Genomic DNA, 15305 nt, shown 5'->3' with positions numbered 1-15305 from the left:
AAACCATGTGACAGGCAAAGAAAGAAGCCACATGGAATGTCCTAAGTGGAGTTAAAAAGTAGTGGAATGTTAACAGTTGGAACAGTTTGCAATATGACTGGAACAACTTTTCGCTTACCAGCAATAGTTACAGGTACAACATTAATCAAGTTCACACACACCTCACTGTTTTGGCTAGAGAAGCTATTAGTGATACTGCCAGTCCAAAATCTAACTTTTTAAATGGTACCTTAAATTCAGATATCGTTTGCTCAGTAAAACAACTCACAGATCCAAGAAGGGGCAGAGTTCTGGAGAATATGTTTCAACACATCCAACAGAACTGTGAGAAGCACTGCAATCAGGTCATAATTATAAGCATTTTGGCTACAAGTACTACAGTGGTTCTGGTCGCCATTTGTGTGTTTTACGTTTGCTGCAAGAGAAAAAGTATACAACACTCAGAATTACATGCGTACGAGATAATTATTGGTAGATTTGGCAGTATGATTGGAAATCCTATGGAGTAGTTAGAGGTAATCATTAGTCAAGCACTAGGAATTAGGAGTAAGGAATTGGGTAGGAGTTAGTACAATATTTTAAGGGGATTAAGAATTCTGAGATTGACTTTGATTTTTATAACAAGCATATTCCGTGGAGGATGCATAATAAGACTCGTAGACTAGTAGGATGAAGTGAAAATTCTGTGCAGATTTTATAAAAAATGGGGGAATGTCGCACAGTAGAATAGCAAGTAAATGCAGGAATAAAATTGTGTTTAGAGCCGACAGAGTCATCTAAGTGGAGTGTATCTGCCAGGTATGCAGTAGTGTTGTAACCAAATATCATCATGGGAAGCCTGAAGCACAAACAAGCTGAGAACCCATTCCACAGACTTTGCGAGAGCAAAGCCAAGAACAGCTGACTCAGCACTTCGACAACAGTACAGAACATCCAGATCGTGCTACTATAACGAGGCTAAATGTAATAACTTCACTTGAGATGCCATAAGAACGCCTTTCAGGTTGCAAACTTCGTATAAGGGAATACTCTAAAACTCTTAACTTTAGCACTAGAGGAGCCAAGAATACTGACAGGCTCAGAAACCGAAAGCACATTCGGGCACCAGCGTGTGAGTGGGGGGGGGGGGGGGGGGGGTCACGTCATTGCCTGTTATAAGATCACCACCCTCTTCAAGCTCATTCTCAGAGTGAGGCTGTACCATCAGTGTTACAGACTCCGATGAAAGACCAGTTCTATTAAGTTGCAGGATGATCTGGCGAATTCCACAAGCGTCAACAAGCTGCTGCCAACTTGGAGTCTACTGTTACAAGTGTGGCCTTCTGATCAGAAAGCGGTAGTCTTGTCAATCACAATTGTGACTGACTGAGGATGGGGGTTGGGCCGATCTTCCATGAAAGAAGAACTCTATAACCTGTTCAACTTAGGCTCTGGGCTCCTGTATCGTTACTACTGGGGTAGTACAAGCAATGTCTTATCATCTGGTGGTGGTGGTTGTTGGGATGTTTAAGGGGGACCAAACAGCTAAGGTCATCAGTCCCCCTCTTATCATCTGCATGCTATGACTGCCACCTGTTGCTACTGGGTCTTCTGCCTACATGGCATCTCTACAACTGTCAAAAGGGGCATGCAGATTTCTCAGGCCGAGAGTGCTGAGATTCCGATGGACGTCCACAGCCATGGCAAGTTGCAGGAATGGATGGCCGCCGCATCCTCCAGTGAATTGACTCCAACACTGATCACAGTGAACAACATCAAGTTCCTTGCTGTGCACTGGTGTGCCACATCATGCTTTCAAGCAGTGCAAACTCAGCATGTTCGCTGCTAGACAGCACTAGGAGGAAGATGGCGTGATAGTAAAACTCGCATCAATAAATGAATGTTAATTGAATGACATTTCATTTGCAGCCCAACACTCTACAGGATCACTCAACCCCACTCTCTGCTTGACCTCATAATCCCAGCTCACGCCGTAACACTGTTGTCAGGAAGTGGCCTTCTGATGCCCTGCCACATAATAGATGATGTTTGCGTCTAATAGCAATTCTCTTTTTAATCTAATACTGCATATCATGATCAAAATTCAAGGTCTAAAATTTTATTTACATATGAATCCAAACCATCTATGTCTTGTACAAAAAATGTTGACTATTTTGCCACCAAGTTTTCAGTTTTCTTTCATAAGACATTAAAATCCACATTAAGGAATCATCTGAATTTAAACATAAACTAAGGAAATACCTTGAGGATCAGTCATTCTACTCTCTTGATGAGTACATGAAGATTAATCAATTAATGTTTTTGTTAATTTTTATTTCATTCAAATTTGTGTTTTGAGATTTTCTATTTATAACGTGTTAGCCATAATTCTTCTTAATTGTTCAAGATGATCAATATATAAATATTTTATTTTTTCTGTACTATGCTTTATTCTCAGTAATTTACGCCATGTTTACTTGAGCTATACCTTATTAATTTTACTTCAACTCTTTAGCTTACTCGTCAATTTGCTTAGTTTCTGTTATTGTACGTTTCTTCATTGTATTTCTACAATAATGTAAACTGTTTTCGCCAAATCTCGCTGCAGACCTTTGATGGAATATCATGGATTATCCCATGGGATCAGACCACTATGCCATAGAATTACAGGCAGTTCAACATTATTAATCGACTCCCAATAATCCATCAAGAAACTTGTGGAGATGTACCGGTACGCGCCGACAATCGCTAACCGATTCGACTCGATTGTGTTGTAGAGATTATAAATATCTATGGTTTATATATATCTTTGTGCGATAGACTCTAGTTTTATTTTTCCTACGCGTTTGCTTTGGCTAATCAGGGAAGTGTATCACGAAAACAAGGGGTTTAGAAAGATGAAATTATGTAACGTCTCTGACGGGAAATTATTGTCATATGTTTTTCAGTTAGGTATGGTAAAGGAAAATAATTCCATGTTATGAAGTAAAAAGTGTTGTAAGATGATATGCTAACGATTTCACTGAACCTGAACCCAACAATGACTCTAGCTTTCAGAGTGTGGAATGCTTTATGTCCTCTCCGTTTCTTGAACTGAAATGTAAATTACATGTTACCTGCGGTCTTTCAGTGTATGAGATCACTTTGAATTATAGGAGAAGCATTATCCGAAGGTTAGTAACGGCGAAATTTGTACAGATGGTTTCTGATTAAGTGGAGAATACGAAAAAATTTATCAGTGGTAGAATTGATAATTGCATATTGATACCCCGAGACATATCCACCGTGTGGATTGCTCCGTTGTCCGAGAACGAGGGAACTGAAAATATTGTTTTACAGGTGGTGGGAGGTCCGGTAGCATTGGTGGCTGCCGGTACCGCCTTTAGGATAGGATGGGGCAGACACTTTCGGAGCCGGTGACAACCAAGGAGTCCTCGTGTTGTCAAAATTCTAAACTTAAGGTGGGCTCCAGCTGTATGCAAGGATGGCGAATCACCATGGAAGATGCTCACACGCAAATTCTGTCGTTACCCGATGACCCAGGAACTGCGTTTTTTGGTGTTTACGATGGACACGGAGGTAGGTTCTCTTTCAGTGTGAAAGTCACCACATGCCTTTTGATATTTATTGCGTAAGGAGAGGACTGGCATACATCGAAAGATTGCTGGTTACAATTGGAAGCCGTTCGCTACATTGTGTCCTTCATAATCGAGTTGTAGAAAATTTGGTGCATTTATTACTGAATGGCTTAGTTGGAGAAAACATTGGTTTAGTTTATTGTAGCCTATTAGATGTTTTGTAAGAAGAACAAGATGAATCTGTTATGTTAGTAGCAGTAAAGGCACTGTAATATCTGCTGTTCTTGACAATGACAAAGACATTGCTGCTAAGGGAGGGGGGAGACTGCTGTATCTTTCTTTGAGGGACACATTGTGTTGCAGTTATGTTGGTTCTACCTGGGTATATATCATGAGTTCATGAAGGAGCGATAATTAGCCTAAAATTCTATAGAGTACTTGAAATCATAGTACCATCATCCCAGTAGTGTACATTTCTGCCGCATATGATTATTTTGATTTTTTATGTTCTTGGTTTTTAAACTGAGAATTCTTTGATTTTGTAAAATTAATCTCAGCTCTGTAGGCCCTAATGTTGGTTCTACAAAAAACTGAGTGCTCCTGGCTTCTTTAATGTAATCTTTATGTTAATGAAATTGCTCGATAGTTTAGTACGGTGTGCCAAACTCGGCACGAAATCCACCATGGACATACACATTTTGCAGACATTGTACTAACAACTTAGACGTGCAAGCATCATTCAACCCAACTCGTACTTTAAACCTCTCAGTGCCTCTCCTAAGCCAGTGCCTGATCTAAGTTTCACAGGAGCTACTTCCTAGTGGAAGGATTTTAGTTGGTCTTGAAAATGGTGCATTGGGTGGCATTTGTCGCATACTTGAGGTACTAAAATTCTTTCCTTCCCTCCACAACATTTCAAGATATATTCCTTCATTTTGTTTGAAAGATAATAATTTTATGGCTGAAATTATATCCTCGATTTGGCATTGTGAGTTGCATTTCTTTTTAAGAATTTCAAGAGGTTTTTTATTTTTTATTTTTTTTAATAGAGATATTAAATAAAAGAAAAAAAATAGACTTTTTAAACTGCTGATCAGTTTCATTTAGAACATTCCCTGCAAAATGTGAACGTCAACTTCCAGTTTAACAGGTTTCATAAACACTTGGAAAGTTTGTTGAACTTCCATTCCATTATGGATAAGCTATAATCAGCACGTGCTTCACTCTTCTGCAGCTGTAGTCAGAAGACATTTCATATAGTCTTTCCTCAAAAAACTGGTTCTAACTTGGTTAATTTATGTTTTTATTCTGTTACATTGGTCACATGTTTATTTTAAAAGAATTGTGTGTGTGTGTGTGTGAAAGAGAGAGAGATATTCCAATTCCAATGAGGTGAGTGGTGACATGTTCTGGATTTTCAGGTAGGTTATGTAGTACTCTTAGATTTACAGCCCTTTTAAAACTCAGAATATATCAGGTTGGTGCTTTTGAGATGGCAGAATTCTTACTGCAATATGGATATGATGCAGAACGTTAGAGCAAGAACTTTGTTTCCAAAACCAGTTAAACTGAAGTGGTAGTTCTCGTTTTCAGAAAATGTAGTACTGTATGGTATTATTAATCTAAATGAACATTTTGAAATTGGCATTTTTTGAAAATAATGTAACAAAATAATAACTAAATCAGTGGCTATAGCGTCCGCCCCCGGTATCTGAGTGGTCAGCGCGACAGAATGTCAATCCTAAATGTCTGGGTTCAACTCCTGGATGGGTTGGAGATTTTCTCCATCCAGGGACTGGGTGTTGTGGTGTCCTAATCTTAATTTCATCCCCATCGACCCACAAGTTGCTGAAGTGGCGCCGGCCGAAGTGGCCGTGCGGTTAAAGGCGCTGCAGTCTGGAACCGCAAGACCGCTACGGTCGCAGGTTCGAATCCTGCCTCGGGCATGGATGTTTGTGATGTCCTTAGGTTAGTTAGGTTTAACTAGTTCTAAGTTCTAGGGGACTAATGACCTCAGCAGTTGAGTCCCGTAGTGCTCAGAGCCATTTGAACCATTGCTGAAGTGGCATCAAATCGAAAAACTTGCACCAGGTGAACGGTCTACCCGACAGCAGGCCCTAGTCGCACGACATTTACATTCAGTGGCTATAACAAAACAACTTGAACGTACAGTTTCAGAATTAATCAGAAAATGATTATCTTTCAAATAAAATAAAGTAATGAAACATCAACTGTTCTAAAGTAAAGCACTTTAATATTTTGCTTATAAATACAAGTGAGAAATGTCAACTGATGTTCTATCTTTGGTGGTCTGTATTTCTGGTGAGGATGTTTTTTCACATAGCGAAAAAAATACAGGTTTCTTAGTTTGCTCTCCATTTGAACATGAGTGTTGATTTAAGCAACACCTGATAAGGGAGGTCCCCAAGGTTGGGATTAACTTTTTGAAACCACCAAGATGATTGTGTAGGTTAGTGTTCCTGATATCGCATGCTGCAGCTCTATCCTACGTTCTTAATGAATAACTGACAAAAAGAATTTTGTATGATCCACTAGTCTTACTCATAGTATTAACTTCCAGAATGGTGCCGTATGTGGCAGTTAAGTTGTTTGGCTAAGTTGTGGCTTTGAGACCCACTGGATGCTATGTATTTTTTATATGCTTTCATTGAAGTGATTGTATTGTGGTAATTTTTCAGATAGTTGGTATATATATATATCCTTTGCTGGTCTTAATATTAACTGTGTGTTTACTCTCTCTGCCATTTTTTCGTTTTCATTTGGAATCATTGCCCATGTAATTTTAATTATTGTTATGTAAAGCTTATTTAATTTGATTTAACTTCATCTTATTCATAATTTTATATTTTCGTCGATTTTATTGCAGTTCCTTCTGTTACCCATTTCACTTGAATATGGTTTTATTTATAAAATTTTCTTTTGTTTAAATTGTCAATTTTTATATACCACTATCAGACTTCCTGCACAACAGACCGTTCACAAAAAACACATCTTGGTGAAATCTTTATCTATTGTATTGCCGAAACTGCATATTTTTGGAATATGCAAGTATAAATACGTTATCCATTAGCTTCAGAGACACTGAAGATTGTGGGTGCTCGGTTTGCTGCTGTTAGCCTCTCACTGTGAGCACAGCAGACATGACCCAATCAGCCAATTACAACATGACTATATGCTTGCGCGCACGCACACACGCACATTAATACACATACAGTATAGAAATAAACAGAGCTATGCCTTCACCTATAATTTTGTCTCAAATATTGGTGCTTTTTTATCCAGGGACACAGTTAGATTGGGATGTAAGAGCACATCTTAAATTTCTGCAAGTAAAGCAATGGTAGTACTATTCTTTCTAGAAATATTTGGCTGGTTTATTCTGAATGTCACTGTTTCCATATCGCTATTTCCGAGGGTGTATCTAGGCTTTGGGTGTGACAGCGTACTTAAATTGGTGAGATTGAAGCAGTGACATTTGTGTTCATCGCAAATATTAGACTGTTGCAATTTCCAGGAGTTTTAGTTGAGCTGTTTTTTTTTTTTTTTAGCATGATGTTAGGCTGGGGCACAAGCCTGCAGCATGAATTGCCACAAAGAACCTGGTTGTGGTTACAGCCAGGTCTATAGTTTAATCCGAGGTTTAGGTTAGGTTGGAAGGTAATAGTGTGGGTTGGAATTGGCGAAGCTAACAAATACAAAAGTGAAAAATCTGGTTGACAGGCTGAGCTGTAGCATAGCCTGAGGTGTGGGTTAGGCTGGAAGGCAGCAGTTTGTGAGTTGACAAAGCCAGCAGATGTGAAAGCAAAAACCTGATTGTGATGACAGACTTATCTGTAGCTTGTGGTGCAGCAGTGAAATGTATAATCTTGCTTGTCACGAGTAATCGTCAATTTTTCCAAATATGCCACGACTTTTCAGAGCGTTTATAGGTGGAAATTAGGAGCAGAGCTTGAATTGGGGGAGTAAACAATTGGTTGCAACCTAGGTTACAAACTTCCTATTTCGTGAAACTGTCAGTTTTTAAGCAGAGTAATAGAATGTTGTGGCTAGGTCATAGCATGTCCCTAGCGATCTCTCTGCACAAGTCAGATGTGATATCATTATTCAACCAGCATGTCGGTATCATATTGAGCAGTGTGACATTTAAGAAATTTGAAGGTATCATTGCTTGGACATAGTTCAGTCTTAAACATGGAGAGTCACTGGTGTCTTCAAGCTGAAGTTTATACCTTCAGCCTGGGGTATGTAGACACTCAGAACATGCACCACTATGCATCAGAAAATCCCCATCCGTATTTTGAAGAGCTGTTGCATAACATAAAGAGTGGTGTTTGGTGCACAATGTTACACGATTCTTTCGCCAAACTGTTGTCTGTCCAGCTGCTATGCCCTAAAATTATTTTATCCATATCTGGATCAACTCACAGAAGATCAATGACTGTATGGATACAGTACATACCACCTTGACAACGTTAATGCGAGTGCATGACATTTTATGTGAGGACAGTCAGCAGTGGCAGTGCGGTCTCCTGACCACCTCAATTACCTGATCTCTCTCCCTGTGATTTTTAGTTGTGGAGCAAGTTGAAAGCTTAGGTGTTCTCAGATAATCCTCATGTAGTTAAAAACTACAGCTGAGTATTGAAAACGCTATTGCTCCTGTCCCTCAGGCAGAGGTGCTACAAGTGTGCAACAGTACAGCATTGTATTGACATAAACAGTTGTCGTTTCCAATGTCCTCAGTGATGTTCATTAACAATGGTCAATCCTGTATCAGTCTTATTGTAAATATTTTCCTAGTCAGTTATTTTGGTCACCCAGTACATATGCAGGCCTGTGGCCCTTTCTCAACACTTGTTATTTTGTACCATGAATAAAATAAATTTGAAATTTACAGGTGTCTGTGGTGGAGGGTTGTGTAGCCAACTAGTATGGAGCATGACAAAGATGCATGTAATGGATGTAAATAATTCAGTGTTTGGCTCAACGTGCCCCCCCCCCCCCCCCCCCCTTGTATCCTGTGTAACATGCCTCACCTGGCCACATACTACATGTACCTTCAAAATGAGGAAATACAGGGACTGTGCAGAGCTCAGAGGTCACATCAAAATGTTCTCTAGTATTGAATGAGAGAATGTCTTTGAATTAACACATTATATTACTACTTCTTTGCAACAAAATAACAGGTGAGCCCATACTTAACTGAAGTTACAACTCAACATTCACACACAGTTGCACTCGCTCAACTGAACCTGTTACTGCGAAGTTACAAACAGGTGTTCTGTGTTTTTCGAATGCTCATTCTTTATTGTCCGAATAACACTATTTGAACATTCATTTCTCTGTCATGACTTGTATAACATACCATGCAGATTTTAATTACTCAAAAAGTTGCAGTTCACACAGAAAATTCAGAATTTTGTTCATTCGTCTTTATAACTTGTCTGTGATTACATTATTGTAGTCTATGCACAGGGTTAACTCACAGTTCCACTCCCCCTGCTGGTCCGCGGGTTAGAATAGGCCCAAAGTATTCCTGTCTGTCATAAGAGGCAACTGAAAGGAGTCTCACACGTTTTGGTCTTTATATGATGGTCGCCTGTAGAACTTGACCTCCATCTTCTAAATTTTCCTGAAGAGCGAGCCAATTGGGGAAGGGCGCCTTACATGGTGCATCGCGTCCATTGTGCATTGAGATCTATAGCCCACTTTCTCATTGTTACATTGCAATCTCACTCATTCTCCATCTCTTGGGGGAGGATACCTTCCTGTGTGCGTTTTCCACCGTGCACTATGCACTGCCGCTTTCTGTGCTGAAGGTGACCATGGACTTCTTTGCACCTCATATCCAGCACGGTACCTTGTCCGTTGTGGTGGGGCCGCCATATACCCTGTTGGTTGTAGCCCCCTGACCACATAGGGATCGCTCTGCTTATGCCTGCACCGTGAACTCTCCACATATGCCAAGGGGTAGATGCTCATCCCCCTGGGGCGTCGGGACTCCCGGCAAAGGCCATCGTGCCAGGTGGCCTTTGCTGCGGTAGGTGGTGCCCTTGGGGAGGGCCCCTGGTCAGACTGGGTGGCATCAGGACGGATGATACGCAATGAAGTGTAGTACATCATCTCTTGCTGGTGATACAAACACCAGCAGTCTCTGTGTTCACAGGATCAGTTTAACACACAGAAGTATGACCCTAAATTGTTCCCCTCCCTGACCACACCATGGGAGGAATGCCAGGCTTAGGATGGCAGTGAATATTATTCTTCCCAGTACCTAGCATGTACGCAGGCTGATGGAGAATCCTTTGTGTCCATGAAGCCTCAGTTCTTTTAGAGCATTTAGAGGACAAGTTTGGGGATGTGGAGGGCATGTCCAAAATGCGGTCTGGGTCAGTCTTGATAACAACAGCCTCCTCTGCCTCACAGGCATTACACACTTGTGACAGAAGGTGGGATGTTTGTTACTATCACACTCCATAAGAGCTTAAATATGGTCTGGGATATTATCTTCCACAGGGATCTTCTTCTACAGTCCAATGACAAGCTGCATGCCAACTCCATTTCATCCGGCGCATCCACCAGGGTCCTGGGGATAATCAGGTTGCCACCAGTGCCTTCATCTTGGCTTTCGAAGGTGACACATTACCGTAGAAGGTGAAGGTGATGGTCTACTGCTGTGATGACAAGCCATATATCCCTCCCCCCCATGCGGTGCTTTAAGTACTGGAAGTTCGGCCGTATGTCTTCCCGCTATACTTCTAGCCTCATATGTCAAGATTGTGGTCATCCATCACATCCCAATACTCCATGTGTCCCACCTCCAATCTGTGTCAACTGCAGAGAGCACCATTCCTCTTGCTCACTGGACTGTAAGAGTCTACAGAAGGAAGGGAAAATAATGGAATAAAAGAGCGTGGACCGACTGACTTACACTGAGGCTAAAAGGAAATTTGAAAGGCTCCATCCCGTGCGCATGACAACATCTTACGCTGCCACTTTAACTACTATTCCTCCTGCACCACCTACTTCGGGAGCAGCACTTCCTCAACCGTAGGGTACAATAGTCCCCACTTCTAAGCCAGAGAAGCGTAAGTCTTCTTCGGCTCCTCTTGCTCGGAAGGGGTCCCTTCGGTCACTCGCTTTCCAGGTTCCTACCACTGGCAAAGCAGACACCCGCCAGTGACTGTAGCAGTCACAGGTTGCTGGTCGTAGGGCGTAAAGGTCCTCCTGAGTCATGGAGAACGAATCAAAGAAGCCCTCCCAGCTAGAGAAACCCAAGGAACAGCGTGAGAAATCAAAAAAGACCCCCCCCCCCCAATAAAAGTAAATTGCGGTGGCACCCACACCACCGCTACCTGCAAGCTGTGTGTCTGAGGATGAGACGGTAATTCTGGCCTCCGCTGAGGACCTAGATCTCGCTGGACCCTCAGGCAAAATGGATATAGACTGCTCGGGCAAAGTCAGTGGCAGCAGGTGACCCTGAGGTGTAAACTGCCTCGTTGAATGTTCCATGCCTTCCCAGTCTCATGATGTCATCCTCCAGTGGAATTGCGGATGGTTTTTTCCACCACCTGGCTGAGTTATGGCAACTGGTAAGCTTTACACCTGCTTTCTGCATTGCCCTCCAGGAAACCTGGTTCCCGACAATGCAGAACCTTGCCCTCTGCGGCTATAAGGGTTATTTCAGGAACCATAGCAGCTATATAATATGAGTGTCAGATGGAGTTCGCGATTATGTCCTGAACTCAGTCTGTGGTGAAATGGTGCCACTTCAAACCCCTCTTGAAGCTTCGCTGTTAGGATAAGGACGATGTGGGAAATAACTGTCTGCAGTGTACATCTTCCTCCAGATGGTGCAGTACCCCTGAACACATTGGCTGCACTGATTGCTCAACTCCCTAAACCCTTCCTGCTTTTGGGAGATTTTAATACTCATAATACCTTGTGGGTGGCACTATGCTTACTGGCCGAGGCAGAGATGTCAAAACCTTACTGTCTCAGTTCGACCTCTGCCTCTTAAACACTGGGGCCGCCACACACTTCATCGTGGCTTATGGCAGTTACTCGGCCATTGATTTATCACTTTGCAGCCCAGGACTTCTCCCATCTGTCCACTGGGGTGCACATGACCTGTGTGGTAGTGACCCCTTCCCCATCTTCCTGTCACTGCCTCGGCATCGGGCCCACGGATGCCTGCCCAGATGGGCATTAAACAAGGTGGACTGGGAAACTTTCACCTCTGCTGCCACCGTTGAATCTCCCGCACATGGTAACTTGAATGTGGTAGTTGAGCGGGTGACTACAACAATCGTTTTTGAGACGGAAAGTGCTATCCCTCGCTCTTTAGGGTGCCCCTGGTAAAAGGCAGTCCTTTTGTGGTCGCCGGAAGTCACTGAAGCAATTAAGGAGTGTCAGTCAGCTCTACTGCGGCATAAGTGGCACCCTTTCCTGGAGCACCTCATAGCCTTTAAACGGATCCGTGCTTGCATTCGCCAACTTATCAAACGACGGAAGCAGGAGTGTTGGAGCCGGCCCCGGTGGCCAAGCGGTTCTAGGCGCTTTAATCCGGAACCGCGCGACTGCTACGGTCGCAGGTTCGAATCCTGCCTCGGGCATGGATGTGTGTGATGTCCTTGGGTTAGTTAGATTTAAGTAGTTCTAAGTTCTAGGGGACTGATGACCTCACATGTTAAGTCCCATAGCGCTCAGAGCCATTTGAACCAGGAGTGTTGGGAGATATAGGTCTCAAGCATTAGATGCCTTATGTCACCTTCCCAAGTCTGGGCAAAGATCAAACGTGTTTTCGGGTACCAGACCCCAACAGGTGTTTCCGGTGTTAACATAAATGGCGTGGTCTCTACTGATGCAAATGCGATTGCCGAGCACTTAGCTGAGCACTATGCTCAAGCCTCTGTGTCGGAGAATTAACCCCAGCCTTTCACAATCTCAAACAGTGGCTGGAAGGGAAAGTCCTCTCTTTCACTACACGGCACAGTGAATCCTATAACGCCCCATTTACAGAGTGGAAGCTCGTCGGTACCCTTGCACATTGCCCTGACACAGCTCCTGCGCAAGATCGGATCCACAGTCAGATGATTAAACATCTCTCATACAACTACAAGACATCTCCTCGTCATCTTCAACCAGATCTGGTGTGATGGCATCTTCCCATCGCAATGGCGGTAGAGCACCATCATTCCGGGGCTCAAACCTGATAAAAACCTGCTTGCTGTGGATAGCTATCGGCCCATCAGCATCACCAACGTTCTTTGCGAGCTGCTGGAACGAATGGTGTGTCTGTGGTTGGGTTGGGTCATGGAGTCATGTGGCCTACTGGCTCCATGTCAGGGTGGCTTCCACCAGGGTCACTCTACCACTGATAATCTTGTCTCTCGAGACTGCCTTCCGAACAGCCTTTTCCGGATGGCAACACCTGGTTGCCATCTTTTTTGATTTACGAAAAGCATATGACACCACCAAGCAACATCATATCCTTGCCACATTATACGAGTGGGGTCTCTGAGGCCCGCTCCCGATTTGTATCCAAAATTTCCTGTCGCTCCCTACTTTCCATGTCCAAGTTGGTGCCTCCCATAGCCCCCCCTCCCCTCCCCACCCCCCTCAATAGCCAGCAGAAGAATGGGGTCCCGCAGGGCTCTGTATTGAGTTTGTGTGTATTTTTAGTGGCCATTAACGGTCTAGCAGTAGCTGTAGGGCCGGCCGGCCCACCTTCTCTGTATGCAGACAACTTCTGCATTTCGTACTGCTCCACCAGTACTGGTGTTGCAGAGCGGCACTTACAGGGAGCCATCCACAAGGCACAGTCTTGGGCTCTAGCCCACAGTTTCCAGTTTTCAGCCGTGAAGAAATGTCGCATGCACTTTTGTTGGTGTCGTACCTTTCATCCGGAATCAGAACTTTACCTTAATGACGATCCTTTAACTGTTGTGGAGACATATCGATACTTTGGTCTGGTTTTCAATGCTTGTTTGACTTGGCTTCCTCATCTTTGTCAGCATCAATGGAAGCGTTGGCAGCACCTCAATGCCCTCCGCTGCCTGAGCAACACGAGCTGGGGTGCAGGTCGCTCCACGCTGCTGCAGCTCTACAGAGCCCTTGTTCAATCCCGCCTTGACTATGGGAGTGTGATTTATGGTTTGGTGGTGCCCTCAGCATTGCATTTGCTTGACCCATTACTCCATTGCGGAGTTCGCCTAGCGACAGGAGGTTTTAGGATGAGTCCGGTGACCAGTGTGCCAACTCTCCCGATTTAGGCGGAAAACTCAAGATTTTTCCTTCTTCCTCCCAATCTCCCGACAGTGAAGACCGATCTCCCAATTTTCAGATTAGTTTCAATACTTTCCTTACTGTTTGAAAATCCTGCGCCTTCAATATATTGGTGGATGACAAGGTATGGCTGCTACTTGTCTATGTTAACTTGGTAGATTGGTGTGGTGGCTGTCGGGAGTGGCAGTAGGCATAGCTCGCGCTTCGTATCTACAAGGAAGTAAGGAACTTATCGTTGGCATTGTTCAGAGATAAATGAATATCTTTCAACTAGTGCCAATTTCCTCCGCTTCTGGTAGCACCAGCACAATCGCAAAGTTATCGTGGACAAGGAGTAATCGATAGTTGTTCCAAATGAAGTGATTAGCTTTGTTGTGTCTAAAAGGCAGTGTTGCCAAGTTAGGGGGAATTAAGCTGCCTTGGGGGAAGTTAGAGAGATAAATGTTTCAGGGGGGAAAATATGATAAACTTGCAAAGGTGATGCTGGCTATTTTGTCAATTCCACATAGTAATGCGGAATGTGAGAGAATTTTTAGCACAGTTACAAAGACCAAAACTCAGTTCAGATCCATGCTTTCAGAAATGTGTTTGGAGAAATTTTTGATTTTAAAATCAGTTCAGAAAGGCAAGTGCTTTGAGCAGAAATTTAGTTCAGAGTTTTTGAAGAAGGCTAAGTCAGCTACGGGTGTGCTGAATAAGTAACTACCGTAATCAGACAAATTCAGACTGATAAACTATTCAGATTATTTGCTAAGCCTAACATGTACATCCTGTATAAAATTGATTTAAATTTGGGTAAGATGTCTTACGGATATAAGATGCCATGCAAATATGGGTTGCATTATTAAATGAAAACGTGTGATCATTTAACAGTGATTTATTCATGCAAAAACTGTGCTAATGTTAAAACAGAAATCTAATATACGTTACTTTGTTTCCTCGGATCGTAATTTCGAACTGTAGTTCTCGAGAGAGAGCTTCATTTGAATGTGTGTGAACCCAAAGAAACCTGCATAGCTCATCATTCATGTTGTTCAGCATGTTGAATGATAAATTATACAGTCCGAAGGCTCAGGTATGTCCATTATTTAGTATTTACATGTAAATAATAAAGCAAATGTAATTGAATTGTTACAGTTATTGAAGTATTGCAACTTTAATCGTCAGGGATGTGTTATAATTCACAATAGTACACCGCTAAAATTCTCCTGATTTTTCACTTTTGAAAGTTGGCATGTCTGGTACTGGTAGAGGCTGGAGTCCCTCCATTGAAGATCTGATGTGCACAACTGCTCGCCGGTTATGTTGCACACATTCATAGCTCTCCTGAACATCCTAATTACCATCTTCTTCTCCCAACCACGGCAGTTCACCTCCCGCGTAGGCAGCCCAGGTCAAGGCTAACAGTTGCGGTTTGTGTGCGATCGCTTCTGTGTGAAC

General features: G+C 42.9%; 1 protein-coding gene across 3 annotated transcripts in view; it reads left to right on the top strand.

Annotated features, from left to right (window-relative positions):
* Positions 1-2801: 2801 nt before the first annotated feature.
* LOC124805032 (probable protein phosphatase 2C T23F11.1) overlaps positions 2802-15305 on the top strand; it is a 45972-nt gene continuing 33468 nt past the window's right edge. Inside the window, exons 1-3 of one of the 3 annotated variants that reach the window (XM_047265450.1) lie at positions 2802-2931; positions 3030-3152; positions 3319-3558. In XM_047265450.1, the coding sequence (XP_047121406.1) occupies positions 3372-3558 (187 nt within the window). In that variant the 5' untranslated portion in view covers positions 2802-2931; positions 3030-3152; positions 3319-3371. Of the gene's footprint in view, positions 3153-3318; positions 3559-15305 lie in introns of all 3 variants that reach the window. The other 2 variants (XM_047265449.1, XM_047265451.1) reach the window with 2 other exon arrangements.

Source organism: Schistocerca piceifrons, chromosome 7 (genome assembly GCF_021461385.2).
Source record: "Schistocerca piceifrons isolate TAMUIC-IGC-003096 chromosome 7, iqSchPice1.1, whole genome shotgun sequence".
NCBI lineage: Eukaryota > Metazoa > Arthropoda > Insecta > Orthoptera > Acrididae > Schistocerca > Schistocerca piceifrons.
Note: the sequence above shows the minus strand (reverse complement) of the source record. Positions and strands in the feature narration are given on the sequence as shown.